Source organism: Danio rerio, chromosome 12 (genome assembly GCF_052040795.2).
Source record: "Danio rerio strain M-AB ecotype USA chromosome 12, GRCz13ab, whole genome shotgun sequence".
Lineage (NCBI taxonomy): Eukaryota > Metazoa > Chordata > Actinopteri > Cypriniformes > Danionidae > Danio > Danio rerio.
Window position 1 is genome coordinate 36,404,486 of NC_141032.1, and position 21,952 is coordinate 36,426,437.

At 38.3% G+C, this 21,952-nt stretch overlaps 1 protein-coding gene across 4 annotated transcripts; it reads left to right on the forward strand.

The window, feature by feature from the left end:
* Positions 1–208: 208 nt before the first annotated feature.
* trim8b (tripartite motif containing 8b) lies at positions 209–20,017 on the forward strand. 4 transcript variants are annotated; one of them, XM_087275164.1, is made up of 7 exons: positions 209–328; positions 1,409–1,542; positions 15,265–15,360; positions 15,656–15,889; positions 17,743–17,774; positions 17,906–18,021; positions 18,143–20,017. In XM_087275164.1, the coding sequence occupies exons 2-7, from the start codon at positions 1,540–1,542 to the stop codon at positions 18,784–18,786; spliced, it is 1,125 nt and encodes a 374-aa protein (XP_087131290.1). In that variant the 5' UTR covers positions 209–328; positions 1,409–1,539; the 3' UTR covers positions 18,787–20,017. The 4 variants fall into 4 exon arrangements, with proteins under 4 accessions (XP_087131290.1, XP_087131291.1, XP_087131289.1 ...); XM_087275165.1 differs by having other exon boundaries at positions 255–359; XM_087275163.1 differs by lacking the exon at positions 209–328 and adding an exon at positions 572–1,092.
* Positions 20,018–21,952: the final 1,935 nt, after the last annotated feature.

Here is a 21,952-nt window from a genome sequence, read left to right on the forward strand (position 1 = left end):
TAAAATGTAAATACAAATTAAATAATTGTTCATCATCATGCGCTAATGAATTTTTCATTCATTTAAAAGTCTCATGAAGTGTTTTTCAATGTTTGACGTAATCTTGACCGAAAAACAAAGAGACGGTAGGACATAGTGTAGCTCCTCCCCTTTAAAAAAACAGCCAATAGCTTTTTGTTTTATCACCACTCTGCCAGTGAGAGTGGTTGAGCTCAAGCGCATCAAATAAAAAGCAAATGAGAAGCGTCTTGGAAGGGGTTAAAGGGGTTCTGTGACAGTTGGGTTTAGGGTTAGGGTAGGGGTAGACATTTAAAATACAATTTATTGGGTAATTCAATTGATAACATTGATAATACTCGGTACAACTACTGTTTTTTCATTACTGTGTCAGGTTCAGGGTTGGGTGGGCGTAGACGATAATCAAATACAATTAATAAGAAATGTAATTAATAATATAAATCATTTTCGTTAACTTTTGGCTGCAACCATATTTGATCTAGCAACAATCCTTGAAAGGGGCAGGGCATGTCAGATAGACAGCATTTGATTGGTCAAGATTTGATGAGAAGCTGAAGTATGACCTGAATAAAACCATTGATCCATTTAGAAAGAAGTGACAAACTACAAGCTTTACACGTTTCCATCGGTTTTATATCTTCTAAACGCGAATCTTGTCACAGTTTTGGAGCACACTTGCTTAAAGATATCCTAATACTGATACTGATGTCTAAAAAAATTTAATTTCATGGGACCTTTAAACTAGCTGACAAACGCAAAATAAAGATACAAGCTAGTGATAAGAATGATATAGCATAGTATAACCATTGAAATGAAAGATAATTAGTACTTGCAGCAGTCTGTGTCCTTAAATATAGTTGTGTAATGTTCATCATTTCATAATATTTCTTTTTCTAAATATGTCTGACAATATTTTATGTTATACAAACCTCTTTTCATTTATTGAATGCGTGCTGTGGCATTGATAGTGTGCGTCACTTTTATATAGGCCCAAATAAATACAGACAACACACTACACAACATATATAAACCAGGACGATGGCAAAAAAATTAGCTAATCCAGCGCATGACTAGGTATGGGTCTAGGTTTCGTCTTACTTAAGTAAAATTAGTTCCCATGAGGACAAAGCATACAGAAAAGAGGCATCGAGAGCTTCAGCTTTCCGTCTCTTTGTTTAGAAGACTGAGATTGTTAAATGACAACAATGCATGTGTTTACTAGTCTAACACACTTCTAATAAAACGTACACCACGAGAGTGTGAAGGGGATGAATTGAATACATGCGACTTTTTGTCTGTAGCCTACTGTGCATGTCATGTGTCGGATAGTTTCCTATGTGGGAAGGACTGGATTATGTCAGCGAATTTAACAAACTTCATGTCATTACAGCTTGAAGAAATCCCCGTAATCCCCCTCTCACCCATTCCCTGAACTGATCATGTTTTTGGTGATGTCGAAGTTCCTCTTAAAAGGGCAACAACCGCTGTGGGACCTACTGAAGTTCAGTCGATGTAATCAGAATGGTGAGCTAAGCATTTTTTCTTAATATGTATTTTCTGCAATAATTAATGTCCATTAAGCATTAAACCAGGAAATCTGACTTTTGGGATTTGGGATAATTCAGCAAATATGAAAATGTGCTCTATAGGTGTGAGGCAGAATTTATCAGTATTGGTGAGTACTGGTGAGAATACAAGTGCACTCTGGTGTACATATTGGCAAATAGACCAAGACTAAAGAGTTGGACTTTGTCCACCTTTAAAAAACTGATATATATATATATAAGTTTGTTTTTTAAATATAATTTTGTTCTTTTAAAGCCAGTGAAGGATTGAAAATGGTCTGGCTGCAGACTGGGTACACATGCAAGCTGACACAGCATCCAAAGCTTTTAATGCATGCACCTAACCCCGCCCCTCACAGTGATGCTGCATGTCTCAGCTTGCATGTGCAAATCTGCAGCCAGATACTATTGGAGGGCTTTCTAGCTTTGCAGACAATACAACTTAATGATGACTGCCTTATTACACAGAAAAGACAGTTGACACCTACTTGGGACATCTTGCAGCCATTTACACAAAGAGCAATAATTGCAAAAATAATTGACTATATAAGTGAACATGAACTATACACTCTCAGAAATAGGTGGTACCTTTTTAAAGGATACAAATATATGTACCTTAAAAGTACAGTTTTGTACCTTTAGGGTACACTTTTGTTTCTTGATAGTACACATTTGTACTTTTCAGGTATTAAGTTGTACCTGTAAAGTACATATGTGCCCCTGTAAGGTACAAAAACGTACCTTTTCAAAAGGTACCCACCCCAGTGACAAGATTAGTACCTTTATTTCTGATAGTTTATAAATGAACATCATGATACATGTACATGTACATTATTCTGCATGAATTCTGCTATTAAAGGGATAGTTTATGTAAGAAATGTAAGAAATATAAGAAAAAGTAAAAATAAAAACAGTACGAATCAATTGAGTGTGAATCATTACCTTCTTTTGAATAAAGGGATAGTTTACCCAAAAAGAAAAACTGTGCAATCATTTACACACCCTTAATTGACCAAACCATTCAGAATTTGTTGATCTGTTGAACACAAATGGCCAGTTTCCACTGAGTGGTGCGATATGGTACGGTTCGGTACACTTTTATGGTGGTTTCCACTGTCAAAAAGTACCAAAAAGCAAACTGTACCATACCACTTTTTGGGCACCCTTTCGAAAAAGAACCTAGCATAACAAAAGGGTACCAAAAAGCACAGCCATGCGCAGCTTAACGCTATTGGTTTACAGAGATATGTTACTAGAGCGTAACTCACACAAGCCAGGAGATCGAAAACAAACAAACCGCCCATTTTTAAATGCAAAGCTGAGGAACAATGCTGGAAACCTGTAACCATTAACATCCAAAGTATGAATAAAATACATAGAAAGTTGATGGTTACAGTACTTCAGCATTATTAAATGTCTTCTTTGGTGTTCAACAGACAAGAAAAAAATCTGATTTGAAACAAATTCAAGGGTGAGAACATGATGGCACAATCCACTTGTTAAGTGTGAAAACTCGCGATGTGGCTCCCGGGTCAAAGCGCTCTTATAAACTGTATAGGGAGACTTATCAAATGGTAATAATAAACGTTTACAAAGCGCTGTAATATTTTCGAAAAATCTCGATCGCTATATATATATATTATGCCTAATATCCGAGGTCCAGAAATTGATTAATTTTTTTAGAAATTGTTAAAATGTTGGTATTTGTGATGCAGCAAGTCCAGAGATTGTTGTGTACACTATGATTTTATATAAAATTCACTTTAATGTGTGATATGAATAAAAAGTGATCATAAACAAATATTTTCTCAGTTCAAATGAGTGCCGGCTTGGACCCGGAAACAGCACGCCATACGTCACCAACACGTCACCACTTAACAAGCGGATTGTCATTTGTGGGTAATGTCCCTCTAATTTTTTTAAAACGACTGTTTTCAACAAAACTATCACAACTACAAATAACAAGTCTGCCTTTAAAGGTTTACTAGTTGTTAACAATCTGTTCCCTAAGCAGAACAATTTTAAGTTTTAAGGCTATAGCTAAAGCAATAAAACATAAAGAGTATATACATAATTCTTTTAAAAATCCTGATCAATAAACAAGTGAAGGAATTCAAAAGATTCAAGCCACTTCAATGATTCAAAATCCCCCAAAATCTTCTTGTTATTCCCCAAATGGAGATGCCCTTTTAAATGTTACTCCGCCTCTTTGCTCATGGCCCCTCCTCTTTTTCATGTCAAAGCGGAGATGAGTCACGTGATTGGCGGAGTGGTCGTTGAGAGGGGCGGAGCGAGCGTGAAGCTCTGCGTGTATTGAAACTCTCTTTTCTGTCCCTGCATTCCAACCCTCATCAAAGCCCGAACGAGAGAAGAGGGGGAAAAAACCCATAAATAATACCATGGTGAGATCGGCCCGTTTTCAGGATCGACCCATGGATGCACGCTCTCAGGAACTGATCGCGATTGGATTCGGAAACAACGATGAAACCCACGCCAGTAATCCACTTTTGATTTCTTTCAAGCGCTAAAGCGAGAGAGGCTTGATGGGGGCCAAACGGAGACGTTTTCTTTTTCATTTTTAAAGAGGGACGCAAGATGGCAGATGACAGACTCCAGTAGCGTGAACCGTTTCGCTTTTACACGAAGGGCTGTCTGTTTATTTGTGGACGTGAATCGGAACAACACTTCATTTTCTCGTCCGAAGAGATCAAAGTGAATGCACTTGGCAGTCCAGTTTTCTCTAGACTTGGTTACATACCAGTGTATGTTCACTCTGTGTTCCTTTGTTATAATGAGGGGGGAAGTCTAGTATGCGCGCAGTCTTCACATATGTGTAAGAATTACCCGACTGCTTTGGTTATTATCGTTATTTTCTATGAAATGTGAATATAAAAGCACGCTGCGTGGATGTGAGATACGTTTTATTTTAACGTAAAGTGTAACGCTCGTCTGTATGGAGACCTAGCAGGACATTTATAATCCTCTTTGGGAGTAAAATCCATGTCTGTGTGATGCTATGTCGTAAAACACAACAGACGCCTTGACGTGAGAATTATCGTTTACTTTCTAAAGCTTTTATTAGTCTCTCGCTCGAGGCTGTTGTCGAAAAACGGCCCTAGCCAACGACGAGCTGTCAAGCTGGTCGTCAGCAGACTGGATTATTCATAGATAACTAGTGGGAGGGCCACACATGTAGAATATGAAACGGTGTGTTGGCATTTAAAGTCACAAGACCGAAAAAAGTCCACTTTAGCTCTGTGGCAATTCTCGCAACGCCTACAGTTGACACGAACGAATGAAGAAGTGGGTGGTGTAATGATGTTGCCTTGAGCTAAAGTGTGCTAAAAGTACTCTCTCCTGGAGTGTTCATACTCTCGCTGGCACCAAGTTGAGGTTTGTGGGAGAAAGCAGGGCCCTTGTGGTTCCCACTCCACCCATTTCAGGTATCAGCGCTTGTTTATGCTGTTTTAAAGATGGCAGAGAATTGGAAGAACTGTCTGGAGGAAGAGCTCATATGCCCAATTTGTCTGAATGTGTTTTCCGAGCCAGTGCAGCTCCCTTGCAAACACAACTTCTGTCGTATGTGCATCAATGAGGCCTGGTCTAAAGATGCTGGAATGGTTCGCTGTCCCGAATGCAACAACGCCTACACTCAAAAGCCAGCTTTGGAGAAGAACCACAAGTTGTCCAACATTGTGGAGAAGTTCAACGCATTAAATGTGGAGAAGACACCAGCGGTGTTGCATTGCATTCTGTGCCGACGTGGACCCCCCCTTCAAGCCCAGAAGGTTTGCCTCAGGTGTAATGCACCCTGCTGTCATTCCCATGTACAGACCCATCTCCAACAACCCTCTTCCAATGCTGGACACCTACTGGTGGACGCCGAAGATGTTCGGGCCTGGAGCTGTCCACAGCATGACGAGTACAGACTGTATCATTGTGAAACCGAGCATGTGGCTGTCTGCCAGTACTGCTGCTTCTCCAGATGTGCTACCAACCACGGCCACGCGGTGTGCGATATCGAAGTCAGGCGTAACGATATCAGAGTAAGTGGCCACAACTACTTTGTTTTACTTCAGACTAAAGGTTATGGATTTGGCGGAGGAGCTGGCGAGGTTTATCAGTTGTAGTTGCTAACTATTCTTTCCCCTTCCCCCCCCCCCCCCCCTTTTTTTTTCTTCCATTTGAATGATAAACAATTGGGTAGAGCTGCAAACAATACCGAAGCTCTCCTCTGGGCTTATCTTCCCAGCACAGGTGCATCCTTGCGTGGCGTTTTGGGGAGGGGGAGGACTGCGATTGGAGAATTTAATGATGAGTCTTATTTTCTGTGGCACAGATGAGGGAAAAGGCCAGATTTGGATTTAATTTACCCTTAACAAGCTCTTGCATTTTCCAGACTCCCCTGCAACAAAACAACCCACATTTGCTTGTTTTTAAAGATCTAGAAACTTATAAACCACATAAAAATACCAGGGTTGGGGTTTTAAACTTTTATATTTACTACTAATATCAAACATTTGTTCTCAGTTTATACCAAATTTGTCCATTTTTCCTTACAGTAGCTTTATAAGAAGTCAAGCACGGCCTCTGATTTTATTCAGCAGCATGCTGTCATCATACTTTCCATTCATGCTGATTATATAAATCCAAATGCCATCAGTTATCTCATTTCTGTGATACGCAATGACCAATCAATCTACAAAACAAACCCTTGCCATGGTGTTGCCCAAGCTATCTGAAACCAAAACCAATCCTGTTGGGGATGCTATGGGATTTCCAGAGTTGGTTTTCTCTGGTGTTTGTGTATCTTAAGTTTACCATCTTCATTGTCCTTCCCTGTTCATCTGCTGTGAGGCAAAATGGCTCTGTCTGGGGCTGTAGCTGAGGGCAAGGTTGCTATTGCCTTGTTCAATCTGACCTTGGCGGAAGAGACGCTGGTATGAAATGACAGTGATTTTGAGCACCCTACCCCCATTCCCCCTTGAGAGAGGTCCGTCCTGGATGGCAAGCCAGCACCGCTGCCATGAGGTATTAGGTTCCAGCCTCCAGGCTTCTGCCGGCAGCCCGAGCTCATCAGTCACTACAATTAGGCCATGGTCTTAGATCCTAGAGCTTCAAAGACATTCTCTGTCTCCATGCGGTTTTCTGCTTCTTGACCTTTCTTCTGTTCCTGATTGTTGATGTAGATAAACACCGATTTAATCCGTAAAGGAGTAGATGGTGAACTTGTGTTTTAAGAAACCAAACGTGACACCAGATTCCTTGTAGGCTATTTAATGCAGACTGCAGTTTATTGGGGCAGCTCATCCAAAATTCAAATGTATTTATTCATATGTATTTTCTTTCTGCAGAACAAGACGTGATTATTTATTAATGTTATCATGGTTTGACAATCTAATAATAATGTGGTTTCTATTTTTTAATTTTTATTTAGTAAAATTTTTTTTATCATTTTAAATTATATAAATGTTATTAATTTTCATTTCATTAAAATAAACGATTGAGCTAATTTTTTTAATAACATTTATCACTCATTGTAAGTAAATACAAGAAAATATAATAACATGCTTAAACCAAGGTTATATGAAAAAAAACTGAATAACAGTGATTTCTCAAAGTAGGATTGGGTCGAGTCCATCATTCATCGCTGATGGCCGATAGACATTACAATGCTGAGTTGGCATCGTGATTCTTCGCCCCGCCCCCATCATAGCAGCAAGTCACTCACAAAAAATACACACTTATGGCTGATTTATACTTCTGTGTCAAGCGCGCGCTTATGCTACAGCGCAGCCTACGCGTGGTTGCTCAGCCCTCACCGTGGGCGTCAACGTCGCTGACGTGCACTTCTCAAAAAAATGTAACTGCGCAAGCTCTGTGATTGGTCAGCTTGGAAGCGGTGATGAGTGTGGGTGGGGCCAAGAGCTGCGCGAGTCCGTTGGAGTGACTGTTTACAAGTAGCTCCGGAGGGAGACTGTTGCTTTGTGTTTACCTTATCGTTAAAGTTGTTGCACATCCGCCTGTTACTGCCTCAAAATGAGCGAGTTTGAACCACTTGTACATTTAGAAAGCGTTCAGAATAAAACAAAACAAAACACCAGCGAAGAAACTCGACACAAAGGAGCATAAACACCTCACTGCCAGCTAGCATTTCGGAAGTGTTATTTCAGAGCAATAGGAACAGCGCACAGAAGTATGAATGCACATCTACGTGTGTTGCATGCGCCGCTGGTCACGCTGATCACTTGACGCAAAAGTACAAACCAGGCTTTGGTCCCCGTTTACACTAATACGTCTTAGTTTTAAAATGGCATTTTAGAACGAAAACGATCCACATTCACACTGTCGTTTCGCCTAGTGTTTCTGAAAAGATCTCCATCCGCACTATACTACTGAAAACGCACATCACATGACCACATACACACACACACACACACACACTCTGAGCTCCAGGCAGTCAGCGGGTACTTTGAGCACAAAACCCCAGAGAGCAGTGCATGTCAGACAGTTTATCAAGGATGTATTGCTGGATCGCGTCTCACTATAGTTGTTAAACGTGATATTTAATTAATCTTAATTGATTTATCTAACAACTTTTCTGTCTTTTGAATCTATCAGGTAACGTGTCACAGCGTCAGTACACTGCTTCAATCTTTTATTTTCACGCTTGTACTTAATAATTTTAGTGAAAACCTCAGATACTGTTGGTTTGTTCCTTTTGGTTGTGCACCTTTTTTACCAACCAAGTTTGTTGTTGCCATTATAACGACACAGATCACTCTGCTTATTCACGCAGAGTCCTGCGGAAAAAGGTGATTGACAGATAGTAATTTGTGCGTATTTAATCTTTATTTATTTATGATTTGGTTATTGGTAAAACAAAGACCATGCAGGTCAGGTAGTTGAAACGATAGGCTACAAATAATTCATTCGTTATGGATTAATTAATTATTCATAAATAATTAATTCAATGTCACCTATGAAGATGATGCCATTGTCCATTGCGATGTTTACGTTTGACATCATACAATGCCAAATTGGTCGACATCGATTAACCCTACCTGAAAATATGCATAATTCATTGCCAACACAAAATTAATAATGGCCTACTGCAGAACAAGAACTAAAAAATAATTAGCATTTAAAGACATCTTTTGTCCCTACATTGAAAATCAGGGAAATCCAAAAGTGACCATGGAACACAGTCACTTTTATTGTAAGGACAAAAACATGTTTCAGAATGGATTGTGCTGTATTCTACAAACAAACAGGTTTTCACAGAGGACGTGATGCTAAATAAATAATTATACCTTTTGTTGGTGAGGTATCCCTCTGAATTACTGCAGTAATTTAACAGAAATCCCCTCCATATGGCTTTAAACAAGCTATTGGCTCTGAAAAGCGATCTCCAGCTGTGCCAAGACGGATATTCTACATCTTGCTGTAAATATGTAATAGTTTTTGGTAATGATGGAAGGTTACTGTAGTCTGTATGAATCTGATTCACCGCCAATTCCAATTCCTTGCATCCAAATCTAAGCAATGGATTTGCGCCACAAGAAAATCGGTTGATGCACAAGCGAGATCCGCGAAAACAACTCCGTTTACCCAGCACCATGTGATTGTGGATCCAATTTGTCATACGCTCAGCAAACAAAATCTGTTGAAAGGAAAAGGTTTGGCTGCGCGTATCATCGGCAGTGATTGATGTAGTTCATTTGGCACAGAGGGTACAGTCAGCTGTTATAAGCGTCTGTCAGACGGTGTGATTGAAGATCATTAGTTTGCAGCGCATCCCTCTCCGGGTCCTGCGTTTGTCCTGTATTGCTGCATTCTGAAGACTGACATTGATTCCCTTGGTGTGTGTGTGTGTTTTTTTTTTACTCTTTGTAGCTGAGATGAATCAGAATTATATAATGGCGTTACTCCTGAACATGAAGGAAAATACCAAAATTGACTTCACCAAGGAATACCTGTTTTGTTTAAGCTTTCATGTAAGGTTATTACAATTTGACGTCATGACGCTAAATTAGACGTGCCCTCAGTCAACTTTGCCAGCGCAAGCCCACTTTTTGGCCTGTAAGCTTTAGAGCGTAAGTGGCTTGATGTGGATGAGGTTTGTCCTCTTTCTACAGGAAGCACTTTTATCGGTGAGCTAGCCTGCATTCATTATAGAGCTTTGCTCCAAAATACACACTCGCAGGGTCAACACGATTTGTCTCTGCCTTGGACGCAGACAAAGACAAAATGGGGAAAGACGGTGTGAAATGAGCCTTCCTTCTTTCTCTTTGCTCTCCTCTATGCTGTCGTTCCTTCTCCTCCTCCTTTTCCCTCCCTCATATTCCCCTCTGAATATACAGATATGAAAAAAAGAGCTTTGTTGCCATGACAGCACCCCCACCTTCTTTTTAGTGACTGCCTCTCGCATGAGGCGTTTGTTTAATTAAAACTAATTTGGTTTGTTCCTAAGGTACCACTGAACTTCTGTCAGTCGTTTGTTGATTGCGTTTTTTTTTTTGTCCCCCCTTTGTTTGCCGTTGAATATGAAAGGAAAATAATTGAAATTCCTCTTCAGCCACCAGCCCTTCTCTGTGGGGCCTTGACAATTGCATTCATTGAAAGAGAAAGGAACAGGAAGTTAGCAAAGTTACATTTCGTGCCATCACAGCAGAACTTTTTGTCTTTTTGTCTCTTAGTGGCGCATTCTTAGATTTATGATGTAGAAATGATTTGTTTTTGAAAGAATTTGCTGGTTTATATAAATACTGGATTGTAGGCATTGGATGATAACCGTTTTCAAGGTATTGACTCTATTCTTCAATGCGGAAGTGCGCTCGTTTTGCGATTTGTTTTAAAACTTTCGATTCAGTCGTCTATAGGAGAAATGACTAGAAAAAATAAACAGCAGAAAACGTTCAAACTACTTGCTCCACAAACAAATGTTTGCATGATTATACAGACACTGTAGAATCTTATAATAAGAAAATATCAGTTTGCAACATCAAGCAGCATAACGAGCTGTTTTTAACGTCTAAAAATAAATGTAAGTTAATGAGACAGGAAGTCTCGAGCCAAAAAGATTCAAATGGCTGTGCCCGCTCGTAGGCGTAGAATAAGGTGAATACCGTGGTTTGGGAAAAGTCAAGGTTTTAAAAACGCCAACATTTTCTGCTAAACCATTGTTTTGTTTTTAGGACAACAGCATCTCCAGCAGAAAAGATATCCAAAGATGGCGTCTTAAAATGTTTTTAAAAAAACTGTGTTTTTGAAACTAATGAAGACAGCAGAAGTCAGTAACTACATTTCCATCCACCTATTATAATGCACATTTTGGATATGCGCATAAAAAACAGTTGATGGAAATGCCAAGATGCGCATACATTTTGAAATTGTGAATAAAAAACAAGCTGAGTAGGATAACTGAGTAGGATAAACTTTTTATTCAATAAGAAAAGATGCGCATCAACTGTGATGGAAACTCTTTTACCGAACAAATTCAAGTATGTGCATTTAAAAAGGTCATGTGATTTTGTTATAAGAGATCATGTGATGTTAAAAATGTGTGTGAATGGAAAAAGCAGCAGGCTGAGCACATTGTAAAACATCTAAAATGTTATTTTAGTCATTCTAAAATGCCTTAACCGTTTCGGTATTAGTGTTATTACATCTATAATGACCTCCAGAATCAAGAGCGTGTGTGCTCCACATCTCACGCCTTTAAACACACGAGCGTTTACTGCATGTCAGGTTTGTCTTTTAAGGTGCAAGTCATTTATTAAATGAAGAAAAGATTCACACAGCTTCTCCTAACACAGCAAATTCTGTTTTTACTGTTGATATTTGGCGCCAGTTAATCAAGAAGTGATGATTTTGTTCACTTTGACTCGTTGGATGGAAACGGTGCTTTATTTGCACATCTTTAAAGTGTTAATCCAGTTTTGCGCATAAAGTTCATTCGCATTTTTGGATGGAAACATAGCTATGAATTCATTTTAATTATTTAGCCTGACATGTTTACTGCTCCAAAATATTTTAAATGTTTCATAAAATAAAATATATTGTGTTTAAAGGGGAAAAAGTTTTAGTTTTTTTACTCAGGCATTTAAAAAGAACATATTTTAGAGCATCTATCACAATAACGTAAAACCGTGATATTTTTATTTAAGGTTATCATACCGTCACAATCTTATACCGGCCCATGCCTACATGGGACGACAACCGTTTTCGAGGTATACCGCGGTTTGGAAAAGTCAAGGTTTTAAATGGCCAAATTTATTTATTTATTTTTTATTAACGTTTTGTTTTTAGGACAACAGTATCTCCAGCAGAAAAGATATCCTAAGATGCTGTTCAAAATTGTAAATAAATCTGTTTTTAAAACTAATGAACACAATCAATAGCTACTTTTCATCCACCTATTTTTATGAGCATTTTGGATATGCACATAAAAAATGGTTAATGGAAACGCCAAGTTGCGCATAAATTTTGAAAATGCACATAAATAACATGCGCATAACTGAGTAGGCTAAACTTTGTATTTGATAAGAAAAAATGCACATAAACTGCGATGGAAACACTTTTACTGTACATTTTCCAGAATGCGCATTAAAAAGGTCATGCATTTTTGAATGAAAACACAGCTAATGATTCATTTTAATTATTTAGCTTGACGTTTACTGCTCCAAAATATTTTAAATGTTTAAACACATTTTAGAGCAGCAATCACAGCACTGTGAAACCATGATATTTTTTTTCAAGGTTTTCATACAGTCACAATCTTATACCAGCCCATGCCTACTAGATTGTTGATCGATGCTATTGTCTGGCAACAGAATGAAAGTGATTTTCTTATATCAAGAATTCAGAGTTTGTAGCTTAAACTATACAGTATTTGTGTTCCAGCATCCAGTGTTTTCTGAATATTCTACACAGAGCTTGAATTCAACCCATTGTCAATTATATGTGATCTTTGGGCTGGGTGAAATGTTGAATATTCATGAATCTTTCTGTTCATGTATAATTAAGCAACAATATTTGCACATTTTAGTTTGCAGAGCAGGTTTGCTAAAAGAAAAAACACAATGTTTTTGTGATTCTTCATTGCTTTTATTAATAGACTGTGAGAATGGCAGTAGATTTGGTGAATAAATTTAAAAGCAGAAGTTTTATGTTTTTTTCTGTGTCATATTGATGCGTACATGAAATCAGATGTCAATCATTTTGTTTAGTGTTCATGAAACCCCAGTTTTATACACTAATTTATTGACCATGTCCAACACACATTTACAAACACAGTCCCTCTTTTGTTCTGAAAGCCTTTTTTTGCCGCCAAAGAGTCATTTCCACTGTACGTCAGGTCATGCAATGTTTCCATAACAAATGATGGTGGTAGAATTGACATTTCAGCGAGGCATGCGATTTTAGTGACATTTTGGTAATTTCATACCATTTACAGCATCCAGAATGTTTGCGGATTCTGCATAATCTTTTTATTATTGTGTAATTGCGTACAAATTGCATTGCATATTGGAAATGACACATACTTTTTTCTCTCTCTCTCTTGCATTAAAGGGTTAGTTCACTCAAAAAATGAAAATGCCTTCATCATGTACTCTGCCTTGTGTGGTTTTAACCTTTATGAGTGTTTTTTTTTTTTTTAATCTGCTGAACACAATAGAAGATATTTTGACTTCCCATTGACTTCCATGGCAGGAAGAAGTATTACTATGGAAGTCAGTTGGTCCTAGGTTTGTCACGATACTGGTACTCGGTACCAACCGATACTGACATTTTAAAAATGTCCATTTCCCACGAACATTTGAGTACTGTTGAGCACGTTCTTAAACAGCGCTGATTTGCCATTGTGTTCACGTGCTCAACAGAAATGACTGTGATTGGTTGTGAAGGTCATCAGTTTACCGAACTCGCTGCTGTTTACTGAGTGTAACCACAGATACAGGGACACTGGAGCACTTTAAAGCCGCGATTCAACAGCAGATCGCTTGTATGCCAGCTTATAGACAAACCGGCTGATTGATGCGACTCTGAAATAGGGCAATGCGATTTGAGAAAAATATCTAATTGCATTTTTTTGTTTTTTTGACAGATATTTGATTTGATTTGTGATTTAATTTGGAAGTCAAGCTTCAGCTCAATAATCTGTATTGTAGCTTCTTACTGCTAAAATGCAGTGAGTGTTACTGAGTGTGAACTGAAAATATATTAACTAACCTAAACATTTATTCAAAATTGTTTTTAAATATTCAGAAATTAAACACCCATTTTTCCCTAGAGCAAACAGTTAGCACAAATCAAATGACCTTACATTTCTGTAAATAAATGAAACTCAAGGGAGTGTAGCTTATTATACAAACAAAAGATAATAATTATTAAAATACAGAACACTCAGCAAACTAATATGGCTGATAAGAGCCTTTCTGTTGCTTATATTGTCTAAAACAAAATAATTATCACAGATGCTACACAAAATATCATGATGTTAAACGTACAGCTGTGGTACTCCAAAATGGCTAAAATAGGTGTGAGACAGAAGAGACGAGATGTGTCTATCTTGCATTTAGATGAATTTTGCTATTCTCTATTTGGTCACTGCATTAAAAGGCACCGTGTCTTTAGCAGGGTAGTGCGTTATGGCATTAGTTATCTCCTGGGTAGGGTTGCACCAGCTGTTTGTAAGTTCTTTCTAATAGCTAGTTTGTTACTAAATTTGTCAACGTGCTTAAAGCAAACTGTAGTTAGTAGGTCGTAAACTATCCGTACAGTTATGTTTATTGTCGCATTGAATGATGTAATATCCAATAAGAAGCATTTAAATCTTTAAACTGCTTTAAAATTCTGCAACTAATGCATCTATATATAACTGTCCTATGAAAATAAAATGACAAATTTTGTTTGTATAGTACATTACATTACAGTCAGTCACTCCAGACGATGCACATACCTGCGTTGGGAGCTGTGAATGCACGCGAAATACACACTTTGAAACCAAAATATTCCCATATTACTAATGTCCTGTTTTTCTTTGATATGAATTTGATATTGAATCTATTAATGTTTCTGAAGCGGCAGTCACCATCATCCATCTCGTCCGTGCCTTCCTGTTTGTTTGGGTTTTTTGTGGGCATTCCGCATAGTTTGGTTGCGCAATTCTGATTAGGAATGTGATTACTCAATTGGCTAGTAAAACTGTCACACACAGATGCCATTCACGCGTTTGCTCTGGGCGGGGGAAATTAAATAATACATATTTATATCACAGCTTCTTGCGATTAGCTAAATGCAAAGTTTCAAATCTGAATTGTGATTCGATTTCGATTAATCGCACAGCCCTACTTTGAAATGCTCCATTGTCTCTATATCGGTGTTTACACAGTAAATAGCGGTGAGTTCGGTGAACTGATGACTGAGTTCCAGTATTGTGACAATCAAACAGCATTTTTTTAAATATCTTCTTTTGTGTTCAACAGAAGAAACTCAAATACTTTCGAAACAAGCGAAGGGTTGAATATGGTTTATGAAAATGTCACTAGCTTGACCATTATATATGTTTCTAATGGATTACAACATGTTTCTATCAGCTGATTATCTCAACATGATGAAATATTATAACTTAAATTAAATAAAGACATTGGCCTAATCTTATGCTTTTGTATTTTAGCAAATGCTGATTAAACAGCAGGATCGGATCGAGGACCGGGTTCAGGACATAGAGGAGCAACTCTACAAACTAGAATCTGACAAATGTCTCATGGAAGTAAGTGTGAAACTCTGACAAGCCAAATAACATTATTATTATTAGCCAAGCAATTGAATCCATTGCTTTTGCGAGCTTTAAAACCAAGCACTAATACAGGACGCTCTTCCTATTACTGTGATTAATGACCACATTAGTACATTTGCACAGGTTTGTGATAAAGGTTGCGCCTGGTTCTTGTACCATAACCAATCCAGTTCCTCAGTGGCTCTCCCTAATCATCCGCATCAGATTCAGCCTCCGTAAAAGACGGCGCACGACTTGCATAGTAATTGGTGTTTGTGTTAAACCTCAGGACAAAGTGCAGCACCTGAAGGAGGAGGTGCAGCTGCAGTATCAGAAGATGCAGCAGCTCTTGGAGGAGGATTTGGGGAAGACCCTGGAGGTCCTGGATAAAGCCCACTCGAAATTCTGCCAGGAGAACTCTGCGCAGGCCCTGCAGCTTCACCAGAAACAGCAAGAGGCAAAGAAACTGCTCAGCTCCATCCAGATGGTTTTCGATAAGGCAGAGGACATCGGTTTTATGAAGGTGACCTGCCTTTTATTGCCATTGTCAATACCACGCAGTCTTTTGTTGTTATAAATGGTGACATTTCCCCATATTTAACAGCGCTTTTGTGTTTTGTCATGGAGAAAGATGATATTGAAGAGTATTTTTCTGCTTGGCTGAAGTCAGATTTATTGCAGATTGTAATAGTATACAAAAATGATGGAAAATGATTATTTTTAGGCCTCTGGAGAGTAGGTTTCTATTTTTCATCTGCTGGATATACAGTTCACCTCTGTGGAATCCAGGAAATGTGAAGTGTTTTTGTCAGGTTGGGTCTTGTTTAGATTTATGCATTTCAAAATGAGATCTGGGTGTTCATTTTTCAGGAGCTAAATATGTATTTAGAAACATTTATGGTAATTAATCGAAGGAGATTTAAAGGGTTTAATGTTGGGCAAATACTGTTTAGCGTACTATATTCATACAGTTGAAGTCAGAATTATTAGACCCCCTATTTATTTTTTCCCCAATTTCTGTTTATCAGAGAGAAGATTTTTTTCAACATTTCTAAATAGAATAGTTTTAATAACTTATTTCTAATAACTGATTTATTTTATCTTTGCCATGATGACAGTAAATGATATTTGACTAGATATTTTTCAAGACACTTCTATACAGCTTAAAGTGCTTATTTAAAGGCTTAACTATTAGGGTAACTAGGCAGGTTAGGGTAATTAGGCAAGTTATTGTATGATGATGGTTTGTTCTGTAGACTATCGAAAAAAATATATAGCTTAAAGGGGCTAATAATTTTGACAAAAAATAAAAACTGCTTTTATTCTAGCCAAAATAAAACAAATAAGACTTTCTCCAGAAGAAAATATTATCAGACATGCTGTGAAAATTTCCTTGCTCTGTTAAACACTTGGGAAATATATATATATATATATATATATATATATATATATATATATATATATATATATATATATATATATATATATATATATATATATATATAGAGTTATAAGAATTTTCAAAGGGGAGCTAATAATTCTGACTTTAACTGTGTATCAACAGGAAAGAAGGTTTTGAGCTATTCAAACAAACGGAAGCAAAAGAAAGTCCTCTGCAGACATGCATGTTCCACTGGCTCCCCTTATTATCTTGTCCTTGAATACTAGTATTCAGGCTTATTTTAGGTTCTTGACTGGCAAAAAGATCAGTTCTGCTTTTTTCCTGCTATATTTAGCATGCCAAAACTCACACAACAAGATTATTGTTCAAAATCCCACACACAACACTTCTGGGTATGGCCTGCATTTGTATCTAAATCTATCTTGACATTGCTTTCCACACATTCATTCAATCATTTTCCCTCGGCCCTTTATTCATCAGGGGGGGCCACAGCGGAATGAACTGCCAACTTATCCAGCATGTGTTTTACACAGCGGATGCCCTTCCAGCTGCAGTACTGGGAAAAATCCATACACACTGATTTACACACATATGCTACGTCCAGTAAAGTTCAATCATTTCACCTATAGCACATGTCTTTTTTGACTGGGGGAAACCAGAGTACCCTGAGGAAACCCACGTGAACACTGGGAGAACATGCAAACTCCACACAGACCCACCTGGGACTCGAACCAGCAACCTTCTTGCTGTGAGGCGACAGTGCTAACCACTGAGCCACCGTGTCGGCCATCCACACAAGCATACATATTATAATTATTAATGAAATGGTAATTACTGCTTGTTGAGACCACATTTACGACACACATTTGTGAGATTAGAACTTAATTTGCTTATGCAAGAAAACCTTCCAGGGCTTTTTGTCAGTCTAGGAACCCTCTTATTGATCTAACGTATAATTACTTTTTACTTTTCAGAACACAAAATCTGTGAAAATACTAATGGACAGGTGAGTCACTGCAAAGTTTTCATACATGAATCATTATTATGAGTTTCATTAGTCATCATCATTCCTGTCCTGTTATTGTGTAACTGTAAACATTAACTTGCATGGCTAACTTTCTTCGTTTTGGACTCCAGGTCTCAGTCGTACGTGGGCAGCACACTGTCACCATACAAAGTGGGCAGCCTCAACTCCAAACTATTTCTGTCTGAAATCTCAAAACGAGAGAAGAATCTCTGCAAGATGCTGGAAGGTAGCTATGAACAAAATGACTCCCATTTAACCATTAATTACAGAAAACCATCTGATGCTGCATCCAGCTGTTCTCTCTGAATAATTAACCATTTATATCATTTGCTTTCTTCCATCTCCAGCCCCCTTCAGCGCTCCTGCTAACTTTTTCCAGAGTATTCCGGCATACCTATGCGAGAAGCGCAGGCACTCGATGGCATTCCCCGAAGGCAGCGGGAGCAGCCGAGCAGGCGCGAGCTACATGGACTCTTCCTCCTCGTCAGGTCCTGCGTCCGCCAAGCAGCCGTGCTTGAGTCTTACTCAGGGCTCTGCCCCAGGCGAAGGTCAGTCCTCCCAGCAAGCTCTAGGGCCGTGCGGCTCCGGCCAACATGTCGGAAGCAGCAGCTCAGCCTCCGGCTCTCAACCTTTACCACACTCCACCTCGGTGTTCCCACACTCCCATTACCCAAACGGCAGCAGCTCCCAGCTGCCTCAGTATGGAGCGCGCAAGATCCTGATGTGCACGGTGGATAACTGTTACTGCTCAGGGGTGCCCTCCGTGTCTAACCACCGCGGTCACCCGCCCTACCCGCGCTCCAGCTCCTTCCCCTGGCCGGTGAGCTCGCAGGAGTACTCGCATGCCCCTCTGCCTTCCGCCCCGGCCATGTCCCAGTCTCTCCAGAGCTTGTCCATGCGCGACTGGATTGACGCATCTCAGTCGCACAGGCACACTGACTTCTATAGCCTCTACGGCCAGTCTTCCACCAAGCATTACGTCACCAGTTAACCCCTGCTCCAGTGACTGCTGCCAGTCACCAGATGGGGCGTCTTTTTGTTTTCCGCCGAGAGATGCATGTGGGGCATTTTCTTTTGTACGCAGATCTAATCAATCATCTTGGATGAAGTCCGAGAAAGTTCATATCACAAAGTCAAGCATAGCTTTGCACATTATTTAGGCACTAATGGTGTTGTGATTCTGTACCATGAACGCAAGTTGCTCTCCTCAAAATAGCACTCACCGAGACGCTCGTTGGTTGAATCATCAATAATGTTGCACTTTCTTTTGTAAGATCCAAATTTTGGCAATTACCGTTGACGTCCGCAGTAAAACTATCAAGTCAGCTCTTAACTAAAGGAGAGAATTGTAGCCCACAAAGGTTTATCATTAACATCACATGGCTGTTGTTTGTTAGCAAAAACTTTGTATATTTTTCCCAGCCTTCCACGTTTCATGTCCTCACAAAGAGCACAAGCACGTTTGGAACTGACCCGGAAACTGGAGCAGCACAGCATTGTCATTGGCGCCAATGTTGATTTGGCTTGACCTTCCCTTACCGAATGCAGCTTATAATGGAAATGCCCTTCAACCCGAGTTCACAGTCCTCTGAGCCTTCAGTCTGCTCTCATCCAGATGCCGCTGTCTTTCTCTCTCACGCCCTTCAAAGCCACAGAAATGCTCCCCTACACATCCTGTATGTTAAACGCAGGATGCGTTGGTTTGGCATTCTTTCGTTTAGCCGTGGCCTCTCATTATATCTGACTCAACGGTGGCTTTAGCGCAAACGTGTCAGCTGGAGACGAGATGGCCTGTGTTCGGGAGGGTCATGGTGCACTTGATGCCTCTGCATTTACTGTCAATGCTGTAATTGTTCTTCCTTGTGTTTCGCGCCGTTTCCGGCTCCAAGCAACGGAGCCTCAGGCTTCCTGTTTGTTACTGAGTGCATGTGGAAAAGAGTTTATGAGCACTCGTAGACAAAAAAAAAAAGAAAGAATAAAACTGCAAGCAGTTATAAAATGACTTTTGAAACAGGGAATGAAGTTTTTTTGCTTAATTTTTATTTTTTATTTTACGTACTACTTAAAAAAAAAACATTGACCAATGAACATTATGAAACTAACTGAATACTTGGGATAAAATGGAGGGATTTTCTGTTGTAAATATTTTGTGAAATGAAAAAGAAAGACTTGTAATTTGGAAAGAACCTTGTTCAAATAAATGCTAATTTCAAGTTTAAGAATTGCTTCTTTTCTGCAGTTTCTTTTTCAGGCTGTATAATGAACCCCGGGGCTTAAAATAGACCACATCGCAAGCATCGCTATGGTAACACCTCCATTTAACACTTGTTCATTTTTGTCTGTGTGAAGCTAATCATTGACACAAACTCTTTCAGATTTCAGAAATGAATTTAATGCAGCACTTCTGGAGCCTCCAAGTATAGGTTGCAGTTCAGTTTCTGCAGTTCTGCACTTTTCTTGTGGGAATTTAAGCATTTTTGTCTATTCATTGTGGTGAACCTTGTTTTAGGCCATTGTGCCTGCAAAAGCAAACCTGCTTAATAAATCTGCAGCTCATAATAGAAGGTATTTTTCACCTTCAGGCTTCGTTAACAATTTTACATCACTTCTTAATGATTCGATTCTAAATTAATTGTTAGGATTGATACGGTTTGGAATTGGCAAAATGGCTTGTGATCAGAAAATTGGCTTGCATAATAATTTGGCATGTCCACAGTATACACAGACACACACAAACAAATATAAATAAAGATTATATAAACACACACATCTAAACACACAAACTGTAAATTCATACACACACACCTGCATGCATACGAGTGCGTGTCTGTGTGTGACGTGACCACTCAAATTCTCCTTTTGAGTAAAATGTTAATATTTCTTTTATTCTGTGAAGATTTCTTTCAAATAGAAATCATTCAGAGCTTTTTTTCCCCCAGAAAATGACAATATTTTCTCTAAATCGTCATCTTAGAAGTAACGTCTGCACTGGACAAAATATTTAGCACAGCCTTGCATGCTTAATTTGAACAGGAAAACAAATATTCATCCTAAAACATTAAATAAATGTTATAGAAGCAAAAATGTAACTTTCTGTAAACATCAACATATTGTTAAAACCCCTATTTAATTTTTTTTAATTAAATTAATAAGTAGACTGATAGTATTGCTTGAAAAGTAATGCTTCAGTGAATGATCTGCCAGACAAGACCTTATAATTCCAAGCAGAACATGACTTTAGAATTTGAAGTTTCTATCTGCATTTGCCCTGTTTTTTATTTTATTTTCTTTATTTTTTTTACACCAATTAGCAAATACAAGAGAGTTTTGGTAATTTACATGTAGAGAACATTTAGTGTCTGTCATGTTAATGTATAAAAGAGAACTGTCACACAAATACCGTTTGCTATGTGGATTGCAAAACCTTTGAAGCTCAATATCTCAAAATCCTTTAGAACACAGACAGAACCTCATAATTTCAAGGTGACGAAATATCGATTTCTTCTAGATTTTTTTTTTTTTTTTAAATTTAGAATAACACAACAATTGTTTTAATCAAATGCATAAATATAAAGAAACTGAAAATGTGATATTTAATTTTTTGACTATATATACAGTTGAAGTCAGAATTATTTGCCCCCCCTGACTTATTAGCGCCCCTGTTTATTTTTTTCCCCAATTTCTGTTTAATGGAGGGAAGATTGTTTCAGCACATTTCTAAGCATAATAGTTTTAGAAACATATTTCTATTAACTGATTTATTTAATCTTTGTCATGATGACAGTAAATAATATTTTACTTGATATTTTTCAAGACACTTCTATACAGCTTAAAGTGACATTTAAAGGCTTAACTAGGTTAATAAGGTGAACTAGGCAGGTTAGGGTAATTAGGCAAGTTATTGTATAACGATGGTTTGTTCTGTTGACTATCAAAAAATATATATATATAGCTTAAAGGGGCTAATAATTTTGTCCCAAAATTGTTTTAAAAAAAATAAAAACTGCTTTTATTCTAGCCGAATTAAAACAAATAAGACTTTCTCCAGAAGAAAAATTTTTACTGTGATTAATTTCTTGCTCTGTTAAACATCATTTGGGAAATATTAAAAAAAGAAAATCAAAAATCAAAAGACGGCTAATAATGCTGTCTTCAAC